The sequence below is a fragment of the Arvicanthis niloticus genome, chromosome 6 (genome assembly GCF_011762505.2).
Source record: "Arvicanthis niloticus isolate mArvNil1 chromosome 6, mArvNil1.pat.X, whole genome shotgun sequence".
NCBI lineage: Eukaryota > Metazoa > Chordata > Mammalia > Rodentia > Muridae > Arvicanthis > Arvicanthis niloticus.
The window spans coordinates 15,657,063-15,675,031 of NC_047663.1; the positions used below are offsets into that span (position 1 = coordinate 15,657,063).

Consider the following 17,969-nt stretch of genomic DNA (forward strand, 5'->3'; position numbering starts at 1 on the left):
GCCACTGAGCTGTCTCTTCAACCCCAATACTAACTTTCTGCAGCCTTATAATCTCTCTCTCTCTCTCTCTCTCTCTCTCTCTCTCTCTCTCTCTCTCTCTCACACACACACACACACACACACACACAGTCACTCACTCACTCCTCACAGGTCTGCTCCTCCATACTGCAGGGGTCACAGGTATATGTAGCCACCCATGGCTTTTTACATGGGGGCTGGCTTTAGGCACTCAAGTCCCTGTGTTGGCAGAGTAAACATTCTTTCCTGGTAAACTGTTTCCTCCGGCCCTCAGACACATTTTATGGTCACCTATATTTAGACATGGATTATGCTTTGTGGTTTAATTGTTGTCTATTTGTGGTGGTTTTGTTTTTTCTTGTTTTTGTTTGTTTGTTTGTTGTTGAGACAGGGTCTCACTATGTAGCTCTGGCTGTCCTGGAACTCACTATGTAAACCAGGCTGTCCTGGAACTCCCAAAGTGACTGATTCCAACACGAGTGTTGGAATTAAAAATGTGCACCATCACATCTTAAATTGTGCTTTGTGGGTTTTGTGTTTGAAACTTTGATGGACATGAGGAAAAGGGAACTTGAAAGACAATCATTAGACCCACTCACAAACAACACTGCTACCTAAGACTAACTTTTTTATTTTATTATTTACTTCTAGATGAGCTTGGGCATGTTCAGGGGGGTATGGCTATAGAGTTATTTATTTTAAAGATGTATTTATTCATTTATTTTATGTATATGAGTACATTGTAGCTGTCTTCAGAAACACCAGAAGAGGGCATCAGATCCCATTGTAGATGGTTGTGAGCCACCATGTGGTTGCTGGGAATTGAACTCAGAACCTCTGGAAGAGCAGTCAGTGCTCTTAACCTCTGAGCCATCTCTTCAGCCCTGACTTATTATGTGTTTAGGTGTGTCCGTGCACGTGGGTGTAGTGCCTGCAGATGCCAGAAGGGGGCGATGGATCCTCTGGAAGCAGTGTTATTGGCAACTGAGTTGTAGGATGTAGAATCTGGACTCAAACGCCCATCCTTTGGAAGAGTAGTGTCTGCTTTTAACTGCTGAGCCACTTCCTCAGCCCCAAGATAATTCTAAAGTTGTGTTGGAAAGGGAGAAGGTGGAAAGCTACAAAACTCTTATCAAGCCTGGCCACTTTGATGACAAGATTAGCTGCCCAAATTAGCCAAAGGAATAGTGTCCAGATGTGAAAAATACATTCTCTTTAGGTGGCCAGGTTAAATCTTTTTAGATTTTGTGTTTTAAGACGGGTCTTGCTATGTAGTCCCAGCTGGCCTCGAACTCAGGATCCTCCTGCCCCAGCCTAGGATGAAACTTTGAAGTGCCATGTAAATTTCCTGTTTCTCCACACACATCAGCTTACTAGAAAGTCTTTTACATTGGGATACACTCAGTTTCTTCGCACTTTAGTAGATGAGTTCAGAATAAGTGTAGTCAGCTTTTCTATCCACACCGCCTTCTGAAATTGAAGAGGGAAAATAACTCAGTAAGCTTCAGCTATGAGTTCAGAGAAACTCTGAGAGGAATCCCCATTTGGGGCTGGAGAGATGGCTCAGTGGTTAAGAGCACTGACTGCTCTTCCAGAGGAAGAGCATGGGATCTGATGCCCTCTCCTGGTGTGTCTGAAGACAACTACAGTGTGCTCATATACACAAATAAATCTTAAAAAAAAAAAAACAAAAACAAACAAACAAAAAAAACCAGAATTCCCATTTCAGCTGTGTTGTCTTAGGGGCCAACAGTGCTGGTCACCAAGCTTGATGACCTTAGTTCTATGCCAGGGTCTCACATGGTGGAAAGAAAAAGAAGCTGACTCCTCTGACTTGTCCTCTGACCTCTGTGTACATGCCATGGCATATGTTGGCCCACGCACATACATATACAATAAATAACTATAATAGATTGATTTTATTTAAAAGCTCTATTTCGCCAGGCAGTGGTGGCGCACGCCTTTAATCCCAGCACTTGGGAGGCAGAGACAGGTGGATTTCTGAGTTCGAGGTCAGCCTGGTCTACAAAGTGAGTTCCAGGACAGCCAAGACTACACAGAGAAACCCTGTCTCAAAAACACCAAACAAACAAACAAACAAACAAACAAAAGCTCCATTTCTAGATGGACAACCTGAAAGAAGCAAGTATTAACTGGTCTTTTCCAGTTTAATAACAATTTATTCTCTGTGTGTGTGTGTGTGTGTGTGTATAGTATGTATATGGGGATCATGAAGGCCATAGGAGGCCATTACATCTCCTGCCTTATTCTCCTGAGATGAGGTCTTTCACTAAACCTGAACCTAGGCTGGCTGTCAGTGAGTCCCAGAAATCTCCGCATCTCACCATCTCACAGCCCCAAGCACGGCCACGCCCAGCCTTTTACCCCAGAGCGCAGGATGCAAACTCAAGTCCTCATGCAAGTGAGGCAGGCAAGTGCTCTTAGCCCCAGAGCCATCTCCCCACCACTGATTTCCTCTTGAAAATGTATTAGTAGTGACCCTGCATCCTCTATTGTGGATTTTTGGGGGGTTTGGTGATGGTGGTTTGTTGTTGTTGAGATTTTGTTTATCTGTTTATGTTTTCAAGACAGGGTTTCTCTGGGTAGCCCTGGCTGTCCTGGAACTCACTCTGTAGACTAGGCTGGCCTCGAACTCACAGAGATCTGCCTGCCTCTGACTCCCAGAGTGTTGGGATTAAAGGTGTACACCGCCACCACAGTCTTTCTGAATTCGAGGCCAGTCTGGCCTACCAGAGCTACACATAGAAAACTCTGCCTTGAAAAACCCAGAAGAAAGAAGGAGATTTTATTTTAATTTTAACTATTGTGTGTGTGGTGAAGGTATGTACATGTGAGCACAGGATGCCTCTGGTGCTGAAGTTGCAAGTGGTTGTAAGCCGCCAGACATGAGTGCTGGGATGTGAACTCGGGTCCACAGTACTCGCTCATAAATGCGAAACCATTTCTCCAGCCTGTCTTGGAAGTATTTAGAGGATAGTCCCTACCCTGTTTTCCCCTCCACCCACTTCTACATCTGTCAGATTAGTGGGATTGGTTATGTTGACTTGCTGGGATCCTGGAGTTCCCAAACTCCATCCTTAGATACAAAGCCCCTGCTCACAGTGATGTCTCAGGGACTCTTGTATCATTGCAATATTGTCTCTTGTCCTGTCAGGACTCACCATGTTCCATGGGTGCTGCCTCCTTGAAGACTGGAATGGCATATTGTATCTCCTGGGGTTGTTCTGCCCCTGGGCGAAAGACAGTGCATAAGTGTTACTGGCCCAGGTCTTGGATCCTCTGACCCTGGGAGGGTGGTGGCCTGGGGCCTAGACTTTCCCTTTGAGGTTAAGTGACTAAATATTGAACAGTTTGGTGACTCTAGCTAATCACAAAACACTGCAACCTTGCAAAGCGCTAAAGGAGCCATTTTACGTACTCTCGTTTTCTCTAGCACTTGGCTGGCACGGGCAGAGACCTGGGTTTGTCCTTAAGCATTGCAAAGAACAAACCAGCAAACAAGCATGAGGTGTGCTCGGTTCTGCAGCATGCAGACTAAGAAAGAGAAGATTTTCATAGCCTCAATGCAAAGTTGACGCACAAATTTAAGTCACTTTGGTAATTAAGTCACATGGGAGGATTGTTAGGAGTTCGAGGTCATCCTGGGCTACACACAGTGAGTACAAAGCTAGCCTAGGCTAGATGCTAATATAGTTTTCATTTGTTGTCAAAATAGATATTTTTAAAGAGCAGTTAGTACCATAGGCCCGTGATCCCAGCACTCGAGAGGCTGAAGCAGGAGGGTTGCAAGTTTGAAGCCAGTCTGGGTTACATAGCATGACTCTGTCTGAAAAGAAAACAAATGAACAACATAAACTTCTTCAAAAGGCGATCACCAGAGACTTTGGGATAGAGCCTGGATCATCCCAAACTGAAATAAAAGTCATCTCTAAAATATGTTACATGAAAAGCTTCCCCCACTTTTTTTTTTTAAGCCTATATCTCTGGAGACTTTTATTATTTTATATAACCAGAGCTGTGTAGAGTACTTGTCTAGCATGTGTGAACACCTGGGGTCAAGTCCCAGTGTCTCGGCATATATACACATACATACATACATATGTATACAGTCACCCCCAAACTAACCAACCAACCAAACTGGTCAATACAGTCAACAAAGCCCTTTACCTGTTGGAGTTTCGCAGATGTTTGCATACAGCTCACTTTGCCTGGGCCCATCTCCAGAATCCTTGGACTCACTCTCTCTCAGAGTCTTTCCTGCTCCCCACCCCCCAAAAAAGATATATAATCATCATGTTGAACCAATTTAGACATGTCTTTCCTGTCTTCTCTGTCAAGGGGAAGAATCTCTCATGATTCTAAGTGACATGCCAGGGGCTTCAACTAATGAGGGGGGAAACCTCAGGTTTTTATACAGCACTGACTCCTCTGGTCCAGGTCCTCCTGACCAGGCCCGGGGGACTTAGCCTATGTACCACAGTGGAGTTGGACACATTTTCTTTCCTTCTTGAACAGAGCAGTTGGTAGAGAGCCTTTTTTAATCTTCAAGAGATGAGTAATACAACTAAGTTCTATATCGGCAGGAATCAAAAATCAGTTTTTCTTTGTTTGGTTTCATTTTTTTGAGACAGGATTTCTCTGTGTAGCCCTGGCTGTCCTGAAACTCACTCAGTAGACCAGGCTGGCCTTGAACTCTCAGAGATCTGCCTGCCTCTGCCTCCCAAGAGCTGGGATTAACAGTATGTTCCACCTCTGCCTAGTTGACATCAAACATCTTAATGCCACTTTAACAAAAACTCTGGGTGATTTCATTGTTGAGATGTTTAAGAAGCTGGGTTAAGTAGGGTGTTTGAGCTGGGCAGTGGTGGCCTTTAATCAAGTGAGAAGACAGAGACATGCTCCCATCCAATTTCACACACCAAGCTCCCTGAGGGCAGCTGAGAAGCAGAAGGCTCTGCCTTTTGAGGGCCTTCTGCTTTGAACCAACTACATGCAATGCAGTGAACATCAGAAGCCTCTTGTTATAAACAGTATGATGCATACACACACACACACACACACACACACACACACACACACACACACACACACAAATGCACCCCACAGGTGCACAGCTGCAGTTTACAGTGGCCTGAGGACAGGGTGGGGCAATGACTTGAGGCTTTCGTGCAGATCAGATGGTTCCCCAGCCTAAAAAGGAAACATATTCTGATTGCAAAGGAAACCAAACACCAAAGGACACCTGAGGGTGTGGCCCAGCTGCTTGCGTAGCAAGCAGGGAGCCCTGAGTTCATTCTGCAGGCCTGTAATCCAACCACTCCGGAGGATCAGAAGTTCAAGGTTATCCTAACTGGTGAATTGAAGGCCAGCCTGGGATACAGGAGACCCCGTTACAAAATAAGACAGACAATTGTGTGGTTTTACTCAAATGAAATCCTAGAATAGTTCTGTCTGTAGAGACAGAAAACAGAATGTAGCTACAGACCAGGAGGAACAGAATGAGGAACTGTCTTATGGGCCTCGGGTTTCAGCCCGGGAAGTTGACAAAAGCAGGTTCAGCCTTGCAGAGGGTCTCACAGCAGAGATAAGGATTGACACAGACACACACAGACTACTAGCTGAACTGGGAGCTGTGTGTGACGGGGAAGAGCTCTTGTTTCGAACATGACAGGGCCTCACACAGTAAAAGAAAACAGAAAGATGTGGGAGTAGAAGAGCAAACCTCACTGTGTGTTTTAGCATAACTTTATGAAGACAGTCTGGGGCTCAGTTGGTAGAATTGCCTGCATGAAGCTCTAGGTTTCATCCCTACTGACACATAAATTGGATGTAGAGACATGTGTTTGTGATCCCAGCCCTGGGGATGGGGAGGCAGGAGGACCAGAAATCAAGGCCATTCTTTAGTGCATGGTGAGTCTGCCGTTATCCCTGGCTACAAGAGACCCAGACTCAGAAAAACGTATAAGCTGGAAGTAGTGGTGCAGACCTGTAAGCACAGCATTCTGAAGCTGAGACAGGAGCATTACTGTGAGTTCAAAGCCAGCCAGGCATACATTATAAGATCCAATCACAAAATAAGAGTATAAAACTTATCAATGATTTTCAGATGGTAGCTACAGAATTCTAATCCAGTCATGGGATTGGGGTTGTGAGCTGTGTGTATAAGTCGTGTCCATGTGAGGGCTGGCTCTCCAGGCAAACTACACCAGAAGGAACCTGAAGGCAGTGCCCTATGAACCTCATGAAGTCTGTCTGTTCACCTCTTAATTTCTCTCTCTCTTTTTTTTCTCTCTCACCTTCTCCTTCTCCCTTTCCCTCTCCTCCTCCCCTCTCTCTTTGTTTGTTTGTTTGTTTGTTTGTTTGTTTGTTTGTTTTGAGACAGGGTTTCTCTGTGTACCCCTAACTGTTCTGGAACTTGCTCTGTAGACCAAGCTGACCTCTAACTCAGAGATCCACCTGTTTCTGCTTCTGAGTGCTGGTATCAAAGGTGTGTGCCACCACCAGACTTCGCCTCCCACTCTGCCCTGCTGAGTCTGAACAGCACAGGAGCATACCAGTAGAACCTACCTTTTTTGTATTTTAGATGAATCAAAAAAGCCAGAACTAGGAATATTACCAGTAGCCCCAGTAACACCCCAGAGAGCAACAGTGACAGCCGGCATGAAGGGCAGCTTTCATCTTCTGTAAGAAAACAGTATTCATAGGTCACCAATGGCTTCCTTTTTCTATGACACTGACCTAAGTTCTCTAGGAAAGACCATCATGGCTGTCGCCTGTGTTCATCAGCACACTGTATACCTGATCCTAGCAACTCAACTCTTGGGAGTTCCCTTTTTGGGGCTTGAGGTTCTTAAAGTCATACCCTTGTGCCTCCCTTCCCCATGGTCATCTCAGAGCAGCTCAACACTTCGTGGCTGGATCCCTCATGGCATAGCTAAAACTCTGTAAGACAGGCACTGGTGTTTATCAGGCAATTCTTTTTTGTTTGTTTGTTTGTTTGTTTTGTTTTGTTTTTTGTTTTTTCGAGACAGGGTTTCTCTGTATAGCCTTGGTTGTCCTGGAACTCACTCTGTAGACCAGGCTGGCCTCGAACTCAGGAATCCACCTGCCTCTGCCTCCCAAGTGCTGGGATTAAAGGCGTGCGCCACCACTGCCCAGCTACCAGGCAATTCTTTGTCACCATCTCTTAATACCATCCCAGCGGGTCCTGAAACAACATCCAACCATACCAACCACTATCCAACCCCTCACTACAATGCATTAGCCTTAAGGTGAATGACCTGAGGAGCCACACGCACAGCTGCAGACCAGGCAAATAGCTAGCCTGACCATCCCTGCACAGTGTGGCATGAGCCGAGTACCAATGTAAAGGTATATACCACCACGCCTGGATCTGGAACTTGCTTTGTGCCAGGCTGACCTCCTTGATCTACCAGATCTCCTTGCCTCTGTCTCCTGGGATTAAAGCCATGTACTACTTTGCCTGGGCCTAAGCTATTCATGGCCACTATGCCTCAGGATCTTCATGCCAAGATCCAGGTTTAACCTGGATCCTCTAGAAGATGAGTAAGTATTCATTCTGGATCACAGGTACGCCCTCCAATTCTGGATTGTAGTTCATTCCAGATATAGTCAAGTTGACAACCAGAAATAACCGTGACACCCACTAATATGCATATAAAAGCCATATAAATAAAAATACGCATGTAGACGTCAGAAGACAATTTATGGGAGTTGATCCTTCCTACCATGTGGGTCCCAGAGGGCAAACCCAGATCTTCAGATTTGGTGGCACTCGCCTCCAGTTACTGAGCCATGAGTGTGACTCTGTCAGCCATCCAGTCCCAAGTGTGCAGTGGACAGTTGGCTCATTCTCACCCCAGAGTATCACGTTTCTCTAACCCTGTGTGCATTTATAGAATTCAGTTGCACAAGTACTTTGGCTTCCTCTAAAGAGCAGAAGTGGTCTTGCTAAATTGATGCAAGGGAAACTCAGAACAGGAAATAGAGGAATCTGGTCTCCTGTCAAGGTCTACTCTTTCTCTATAGTTAGGGTTTTTTTTTTTTTTTTTTTAATAGAGTTATTTAGTTTTTATTTATTTATTTATTTATTTATTTAAGTTTTTTGAGACAGGGTCTCTCTGTATAGACTTGTCTGTCCTGTAACCCCATGGACCAAGTGCTGTCTAGATTTATTTTATTGTATGTATTTGACACATTTATGGGCTTAAATAAATTTTTGATAGTAGTCTTTCTTAAGAAGAAACAAACTGGCCAGGTGGTGGTGGTGAATGCCTTTAATCCCAACACTTGGGAGGCAGGGGCAGCTGCATCTCTGAGTTCGAGTTGGTCTGCGTGCATGTGTGTGTACCACATGTATGTGTGTGTACCACATGTATGTGTGTGTACCACATGTATGTGTGTGTACCACATGTATGTGTGTGTACCACATGTATGTGTGTGTACCACATGTATGTGTGTGTACCACATGTATGTGTGTATACCACATGTATGTGTGTTCGCCATGGTGCCCATGGAGGCCAGAAGAAGGCTTTGGATTTCCTGGACCTGAAGTCAAAGATGGCTGTAACCCACTATGTGGGTGCCGGGAATTGAACCTGGATCCTCTACAAGATGAGTCAGTATTCTTGCCCATTCAGCTCCCCTACTCTATTTTTCTGGAAGAATCCAACAATATGATATGTTATGTGGTTTGTTAACAGAAATATTATAAGGAAGAAAGGGTCGCCATCTGTCATGTGACCCGCATGGTTTTACATGACCCTTAGAACAGTCTCTAGGGTCCAGAGATGAACCAACTATGCTTCAAAATGTTATACATTGTCCCAAAGCTGGAAGGGGTGGTGCATACCTGTAATCCCAGAACTTGGAAAATAGATCTAGGAGAATCAGGAGTCAGGGTTATCCTTGGCTACATGTATGAGTATAGACATAGCCTAGGCTACTTGAGAGGATACTTCCAAAGGGGGGGAAAAAGGAATGCTAAGGTCACAGAGCTGGTAAATAGCAGACTAACTGCAGAGCAAGACACCCCCCCACACACCAGCCCCCAGCCCTGCTGTTCAGAGTCTCGTGTAGTCCACATTAGGCTCAAACTCATCACTTCTCCAGGCCCCTCTAAGCTTGACACCCTCTGTGTGAAATCTCCCCTGGGCTCACATGCTTCTTCTCTGACCTTCAACCACCTTAAACCAGCCCACTTTCCCTCAAAAACTGGAGTTTTGGACCTGCCAAGGGACCTCAACCAGTCCCCCAGTATGGCTAGCTCCTGCTCACCCTTCCAGCACCTCGGACAGGTCCTCCTACCTTAGCCAGGTGGTCCCTTCTAAATGCCTTACCTTTCTCCACACTGTGCCCGGTTCCTTTACAACAGCTGGCACAGCTTGTGAGCCATTTGTTTGGGTTTTGTGTCTTCCCCCTAGACCAGAGGCCCCATGAGGGGGCAACAACCAATCAATGTAAGCCAGAGTGTGGTGCATCCGGGTCCTCTAACCTTAGCTGCTAAGTGAACCCATGATTAAGGAACCTGTGCTTATGGCCTGATGGAGCTGGGGCCATGACCATGTCTTAGGTGTCACTGATGTCCTGAAAGCACCATGGCTTGCAACAAACAGCCGCCTACTCCAAGAAGGCAATTGGTAGAGATGTATCTGTGAGGCTTCATTGAAGATGATTTTCCTTGATAGGACAGTATGTCACTTGAGCAAACTGCAAGAAGGTCACATGCAGAGAATGCATGCTTGGCAGGCTCACCTCTTAGGGTAGAGGAGTCTACGTTAAGCCACTGACGGTCTGCACTGTGCACCACATCCCAGCTCCGGGCCTGTGTCAGTTTTCCTTTCTCCATTCATTCCTGTGACAGCCATAGTCATCACTTACTTCGTGCCCTCTCACCTGGAGCCCAGAGCATAAAACTCCTGCGAAAACCTGTACTTCTAGCTGTGCCAGTTAATAGTGGTTTCAACTTGATCAGAACTAGAACCCCCTAGGACTCAAATGTCTGGGCAAGTCCTGAGAGGTTATATCGATTAGGTGAACTGAGGTGGACAGACCTACCCCAAGTATGGCCGCTATCATGCTATGGGACAAGTCCCAACCGGGATAAGAAAGAGAATGTAGTCTGTTGGTGTGCACTTACCAGCAATTGTGAAGTTGAAATCTGGACTGTATTTCGACAAGTTGGAAATGTTGGTTTTGCATTTGTAGGGGCCTGTCTCGTTGGTATTGGAGATCCTCAGGTAGAAATCCACAGTTCCCCCTCTTCTTCTCTTGCTTTCTAGGTGTTTCATACCCAAAAAGAGCGAATAGGTGATGTCTACTGATGTGTTCTTGGTGGAACAAGACAGAGATACATTTTGGCCCATCCTGACCACATTCAAACTCGAGTTCAGATTTGGAGAAGGTAATTCTGGGAAGACAAAATGACACAGAAGCCTTCATTAAAACCACCAGACAGAGCTGGAACTGCAGCTTTCGGTGAGGAGTGCTTGCCTAGCATGCACAACAAAGTCCAGATTCCATCCTGAACACAGCTTTGATTGGGCATGATGCCTATAATTCCAGCTCTTGGGAGATGGCAGCAAGAAGGATCAGGAGTTCAGGGCTATCCTTAGCCATACAGGGAGTTCAAAGCTAGGCTGGGCTGCATGAGACCCAGTGTATAGTTTGTACTGAAGACTTACAGGATCTAGAATCACTTAGGAGATTGCCTCTGGATGTGTCTTCGAGGAAATTCCTAGACTGGATTAACTGAAGTGGGAAAACCCACCCTGAGTGTGTGTGGCCCATCAGAGGTCTGGGTTCCCAGACTGAATTTAAAAAAAAAAAAAAACAGGGAAGGGCTGGAGAGATGACTCAGTGGTTAAGAGCACCACCTGCTCTTCTACAGGTCCTGAGTTCAAATCCCAGCAACCACATGGTGGTTCACAACCATCTGTAATGAGATCTGATATCCTCTTCTGATGTGTCTGAAGACAGCTGCAGTGGACTCATATAAATAAAACAAATAAAATCTTAAAAAAAAAAAAATACCACCAGGGAGACAATGAGGCAAGCATCCACTGCAGAGGAATTTTAATCTAGCTACAAGGCTGCTCTGGCAAGGGATCATATCCTAAGACCTTCTAGGTCTGTGTGATCTGGCTGGCATACAGACAAACCTTTAATCTGAGGAGACTGAGACTTGATCTCTGCATTCAAGGCCAGCCTGGTGTAAAGCAAGTTTCAGGTAAAGAAAAGTTTAGGTCCATTTATGGTGGCACATGCCTTTATCCTAGCACTCAGAAGACAGAGGCATGCAGATCTCTGAGCTGGAGTCAATTTGGTTGAGACCTTGAGTTGAGAAGCAGTACAGTGGGGTTTGGGCTGTTCAGTTCTTGGAGTTCAGAGGCAGTTTTACTGGGACAGTTACAGTGAGACAGGTTACAGAGAGAGAGATCAAGCTAGACACATGTGAAGACAGAAGGAGCCAAAGATGAGAGGCCAGCCTGAGAGGCCAGCCTGGTCTACAGAATGAGTTCCAGGACAGCTAGGACTACACAGAGAAACCCTGTTTTGAAAAACCAAAAAAAAAAAAAAAATAAAAAAATAAAAAAAATAAAAAAAAGATAAAAAAAAATAAGATAGAAAAGTGACCACAAGAATCGCTCCCCCCCCCCCTCCCGTTCCTGTTGCTATATTTTTCCCTGTCAGGATGAGCTGTAACTGGGAACTGTGAGCCCAAATCAGCTGTTTCTTCCTCAGGGTGATTTTGTCAGAGAAACAAGCAAGTGACCAACACACTGGTCTTCCAAGCATACCTCTGGGTAGATTACCCCCTGCTGTGTTAGATTAGGCCTAGACATTTGCACCCTAAAACAGAGCCATTGACCTGTATTTCCATCTAACAAGACTTTCTGTAGTGGTGGACATGTTCTGTGTCTGTGCTGTCCTATATGGCAGGCATCGGTCACTGTTGACTCTTGCACACTAGAAATGTGACAACATTATGGCCTTGAAGTTTTAAAAACTTTATTTATTTATCTTGTGACACAGTCTCAGTATGTAGCTTTAGATAGCCTGAAGTAGGTAAATACTCACAGAGATCGACTTGCCTCTACCTCTGGAGTGCTGGGATTAAAGGGGTGCCCAGCCCTGTAGTATTGAATTTTTATTTTATGTATATTAGTACTCTGTACTCTGTCTTCAAACATCAGGGGAGGACATTAAATCCTATTACAATGGTTTGAGCCACCCTGTGGTTGTTGGGAATTAAACTCAGGACTTCTGGGAGAGTAGTCACTGTTCTTAACCACTGAGCCATCTCTCCAGCCCCCTGTATTGAATATTTTTATATGCATCTATTAATTATTAATGTGTGTGCATGCACATGTGCAATGCATATGTGTATGTGCACAAATGCATTCAAGCACTCAAGCAGGCACGCATTGGTGCACATAACACAGCATGCATGTGGAGGTCAGAGAACGACTCTGTTGAATCAGCTCTCTCCTTCCACTTGAGTCCCAGAGATGAAACTTAGATTTCTGCAACAAGCACCTTTACCCCTTGAGCCATCTTGCTGGCCCTAGAATTCTTACTATCACTTTGACTAGTTCCAATTTAATTTTGCATAGATACATGTGGCTTGTGGCCTCCACCCTGGTGGACCTGGAGAACCTGTGGTTCTTTATGAGGTTGAAGGAGACTGCATATACAATGTGTTTAGATCCCTTTCTCCCTCTCCCAGGGACTCACTATCAAGGTCGCCACAGCTGAGGCTACTGGTGAGGGGCTAAAAGCATGGGGTGGGAAGACAACAGAGAGAAAACTAATGAGGCATGGCTGGGCAGGAAGGGTGCTGGCCTAGAAGCTTTGGGGTTCATGGGAACCTTGAAGGTTGCTATGCTGGCTAATCTTGATTAGATCTGAGAGGAGCTAGCAGATCAGTGAAGTGCCTGCATAGAGGGTTAGCTGAGCAGGGAGGATCCTCTCAGCAGTGGGAGCACCATCTTTTAGACTGCTGGCCCAGATAAGCAATAAAAAGAAGGAAAAAATTTTAAAAAAAAGTAGAAAGCCTATATCAGATGCGCTAAATGGATGAGCCATCTTCTTCCCAGACTCTTCCTTCTTTGTTTTTGATTTTCAAGACAGGGTTTCTCTGTGTAGCCCTGGCTGTCCTGGAACTCACTCTGTAAACCAGGCTGGCCTCGAACTCAGAAATCCACCTACCTCTGCCTCCCAGATGCTGGGATTAGAGGTGTGCACCACCACTGCCTGGCATTCCCAGACTCTTAACTGAATCTTTTCAACCTCCAATGGCCCTTCATACCACAGGAGAGAGTCCGATTGGTCACCCAGCCTCCATTGTATACTGCACTTACCAGCGATTGTGAAGTTGAAATCTGGACTGTATTTCGATAAGTTAGAAACAGTGATTTTGCATTTGTAGGGGCCTGTCTCGTTGGTATTGGAGATCCTCAGGTAGAAATCCACAGTTCCCCCTTTTCTTTTCTTGCTTTCTAGGTTTTTCATACCCAAAAAGAGCGAATAGGTGATGTCTACTGATGTGTTCTTGGTGGAACAAGACAGAGATACATTTTGGCCCATCCTGACCACATTTAAACTTGAGTTCAGATTTGGAGAAGGTAAATCTGGGAAGATAAAATGACACAGAAGCCTTCATTAAAACCACCAGACAGGGCTGGAACTGCAGCTTTCGATGAGGAGTACTTGCCTAGCGTGCATAACAAAGTCCAGATTCCATCCTGAACACAGCTTTGATTGGGCATGATGCCTATAATTCCAGCTCTTGGGAGATGGCAGCAAGAAGGATCAGGAGTTCAGGGCTATCCTTAGCCATACAGGGAGTTCAAAGCTAGGCTGGGCTGCATGAGACCCAGTGTATAGTTTGTACTGAAGACTTACAGGATCTAGAATCACCTAGGAGATTGCCTCTGGATGTGTCTTCGAGGAAATTCCTAGACTGGATTAACTGAAGTGGGAAAACCCACCCTGAGTGTGTGTGGCCCATCAGAGGTCTGGGTTCCCAGACTGAATTAAAAAAAAAAAAATACCAGGGAAGGGCTGGAGAGATGACTCAGTGGTTAAGAGCACCACCTGCTCTTCTACAGGTCCTGAGTTCAAATCCCAGCAACCACATGGTGGTTCACAACCATCTGTAATGGGATCTGATATCCTCTTCTGGTGTGTCTGAAGACAGCTGCAGTGGACTCATATAAATAAAACAAATAAAATCTTAAAAAAAAAAAACCACCAGGGAGACAATGAGGCAAGCATCCACTGCAGAGGAATTTTAATCTAGCTACAAGGCTGCTCTGGCAAGGGATCATATCCTAAGACCTTCTAGGTCTGTGTGATCTGGCTGGCATACAGACAAACCTTTAATCTGAGACTTGATCTCTGCGTTCAAGGCCAGCCTGGTGTAAAGCAAGTTTCAGGTAAAGAAAAGTTTATGTCCAGTTGTGGTGGCACATGCCTTTATCCTAGCACTCAGAAGACAGAGGCATGCAGATCTCTGAGCTGGAGTCAATTTGGTTGAGACCTTGAGTTGAGAAGCAGTACAGTGGGGTTTGGGCTGTTCAGTTCTTGGAGTTCAGAGGCAGTTTTACTGGGACAGTTACAGTGAGACAGGTTACAGAGAGAGAGATCAAGCTAGACACATGTGAAGACAGAAGGAGCCAGAGATGAGAAGGAGCCAGAAGACTAGAACATAATATCAAAGTTAGTATAAGGCCAAGCAGAGCAATGCAGTAAGAAACTGTGAGAAGCCAGATTGATTCCGTCAGCTTGGAGAGGAATTTGAGCCAGAACAGCTGAATTAACCAGCCAGGAAGAGTTCAGAAAGAGCTAGAAAGAGTGATCTTATTCAGCCGTAAGTCTTGGAGGCTGAAAACATTCTAGACCTAGATAAGATTATACAGAGGCTAGAAGCTTCCAGGACCAGGCCTGGGTTAGCAAACTGAAGCAGTAAGCCTCAGAGAGGACAATTAAATCAGGCAAATAAAAGATACACAATCCACAGTCACCTTGAAGAGGTCAGCTCAGGCACTTTGGGAAGGTCATGGGACACTTGCTGGCTTCGAGAGGCTAATTAACATCCTTCCATCAAAGGACACTAGCTGGATTAACATTCCTCAGACCACATAGAAGGGAACCTACCTGCAGGTGGGGAAGGCTCAGAGCAAGTAGACACATTCTGGAGGGACCTACAGATGTGGGAGGTCCTTGCCCCCTCATTCCCTAAAGAACAGTTTAAAAGTCAAACTGTTCTGCCAATTGCATTGTGCCCAGTCACCATTTCTCTAGTCTACCCCCTAAACTGTACAAAAACTGACCAAATGGGCTGCCCCGGGTCGCTGCCTCTCCTTTGGGTGCAGGACGACCCCAATGCATTGGATCATTAAAATTCCTCTTGCTTTTTGCATCGATTCACATCTAAGCTAAGGCTCACTAGAGTCTTACAACCTCTCTCTGTTTCCTGATACTATGTGATCATCTATGTGACCCTATGTGACATCCATGTGATCAGCTGCCTCAGGTCCCCAACATCATGAACTCCCAGCCATCATGGGCCATATCTCCCCTTGAGCAGTAAGCCCAGGTTGACCCTTCCTTCCTCCAGTTGCTTCCTGTCAGATATTTGGTTGACTCTTTCATTTCTCACAGTAGTGAGAAAAAGCAATACACCCCTTTCCAAGGTGGAAGCAAACACCTTAGGGAAATTGTGTTTCCCTGAGTCAACTCCAATCTTTGCTTTGTTCTTTAGGTGTGCCGGAGGCTGACAGGTCTACACACCTGTGTTCCATATTGTAGTGTCCTTTGCTTTATCTGTCTCGATGTTTTTGCTTGACTTCCACAGGGGATTTAACCTCCCATTTGTACTGCTTTTCAAGTAAGAACTGCCAAATTTTCTTATCATCGATTACATTTCCTATAAACCAGGGGCAGACGTGCAGCTTTGAATCTTTCATAAGTAACCCACCGTAATTCAGATCCCATGACACACCCTTTTCTGCTCTGCTGCTAGGATGCCCCCCGCTTACCCAGGATCTTTCTTTCTCCTGTCATTTGAGGACTTGAAGAATGGAGGCAGATGAATAGAATTCAAGGTTAGTCTATGCTAACCTAGTGAATTCTAGGCAAGCCTGGGCTATATGCGACTGCCTTTAGTAAGGCCTCGTAGAACTCCTTAAACTCTGTCTTCTGTGGTTTTGGTAGCTAGTCTGTAAGCTGGTGTACATACATACTCATGTGTGTACTCACTGTAAGATGTGTAGTATATGCTCTGAGAGGTGATATTAAATTTAAAATTGGAGTCAAAGAACTCGTGTTTGCTAACTGCCACTTAGCAAAAGAAATCAGGACTGCTTGCAAAATGACAGCCAGGAGAACCGACATAGCTTGTGAATTTATTGCTACTCAATAAACTCTGACACCACAGACAGACACAAAGATGTCCATCTAGGCTGTTACATTGTGTGCTCACCCACACTCAGGACTTAACAGGCTGAGGCAGGAACATTAGCCTCGGCTACATAGTGAGTGCCAGGCTATGTAGCAAGATCTTATCACAAACAGTTTGCATGAAGAGACTGCCTGCTTCTGGAAGGGAAGAAAAGACAACTGTGTTGCACACAGCGGAACTTTCAACTTTTTGTGGTTAGCTTGCACCGAAGGACTGATGTACTGCAGAAACTACAGAGGAACCAAGATTGGGGCATTCCTGCTTACTGATGAAAGAAACCACCCTCAAGAGCCATCAGTTCATGAGCCCAGGTTGCCAGCTGGGCAGCAGCATGCCAGCATGCCAGGCTCAGCTACAAGGCTCCCTGACTTCACGGTAGAGACTTCTTCCTAGGCATAGTACTTGTTGCCTGGGTTAATTTAAAAGGTGCGTTGAGTGGGCATGGTGGGCTGGATCCCAGCATTTGGGAGTTTAGGAGTTCTAGACTAGCCTTGGCCACACAATGGAGTTTGAGGTCAGCCTGAGCTACAGGAGACTCAGCCTCAAAAGTAAATCAATACATAAACATTTACAAAGGTCACATGAGAGTTTTCTAGCTAAAAGTGATAACAAAGGAAATTTGGAGGATTTCATGGCAAAAAAACAGTTTCAAGATTTTGCTGCCAAGTTTCAGGTGGGGAAAAAAATGCTATAATTAACGCCCTCTCTGAAACTCAGCTCACTTCCCTCCAAGCAGGTAACGGAAAGGCTTTGCTCTTGGTTGCCGATCTAAAAGCACAGATATCCCCATAAGTGAACGTTCATGTTCAAAGTCAGCTATCTAACCATTTTGATGCACATGCTTTCAGGAAATGAAACTTATCTTTAGGAAATGAAACTTGCCATTGATTTCCACTCTCCTACAATCCACTGCGGCGTTTTGAACTGAAAGAGAAAAGAGAAGATAAGAAAAAGAAAAAAAAAACTTATTCCCCACAAGATTACTTTGAGAGCTGATTCTTGTTTGTTCGTCTTCGTTTTTTTCAAAACAGGGTCTCTCTAGGTAGCCCTGGCTGGCGGGGAACTCTCTGTGTAGACCAGGCTGGCTTCACAGAGATCCACCTGCCTCTACCTCCCAAGCGCTGACCCAAGAGTCAATTCTTAAAATACCGAATCAGGCTTACGTGTGATGGAAGGAATAAGAGCCCAGAGGAACAGTTTGTCCAGCCAGCTCCTCATTCCCTGCAATGAGATGACAGAGAGACACACGGGAGAGTCACCATCACCCATGGTTAATTGAGCTACTACAGAGCGGGACTCGGCTTCTAAGATTCCTCTTCCCAACCACATGCAGGAAATGAGAGATTTAGACAAGTTTACTCAACAGAACCCGTGACTCGTTGGTTTAACTGTCCTTTATATTATTGGAACAGCTGCTCAACAGCTGCTCAGACCACAGAGCCTC

At 45.3% G+C, this 17,969-nt stretch overlaps 1 protein-coding gene across 2 annotated transcripts; it reads right to left on the reverse strand.

Moving 5' to 3' along the window:
- Positions 1 to 620: 620 nt before the first annotated feature.
- On the reverse strand, positions 621 to 17,849 carry Milr1 (mast cell immunoglobulin like receptor 1). Of its 2 annotated transcripts, XM_076935596.1 has the most exons (9): positions 17,689 to 17,849; positions 17,408 to 17,449; positions 13,422 to 13,691; positions 10,199 to 10,468; positions 6,607 to 6,720; positions 4,207 to 4,296; positions 3,779 to 3,865; positions 3,201 to 3,269; positions 621 to 1,488 (listed from the first exon to the last, which is right to left on the reverse strand). In XM_076935596.1, exons 1-9 carry the CDS (start codon positions 17,792 to 17,794, stop codon positions 1,436 to 1,438), a joined length of 1,101 nt encoding a protein of 366 aa, XP_076791711.1. In that variant the 5' UTR covers positions 17,795 to 17,849; the 3' UTR covers positions 621 to 1,435. The 2 variants fall into 2 exon arrangements, with proteins under 2 accessions (XP_076791711.1, XP_034363204.1); XM_034507313.2 differs by lacking the exon at positions 3,779 to 3,865 and having other exon boundaries at positions 624 to 1,488.
- Positions 17,850 to 17,969: the final 120 nt, after the last annotated feature.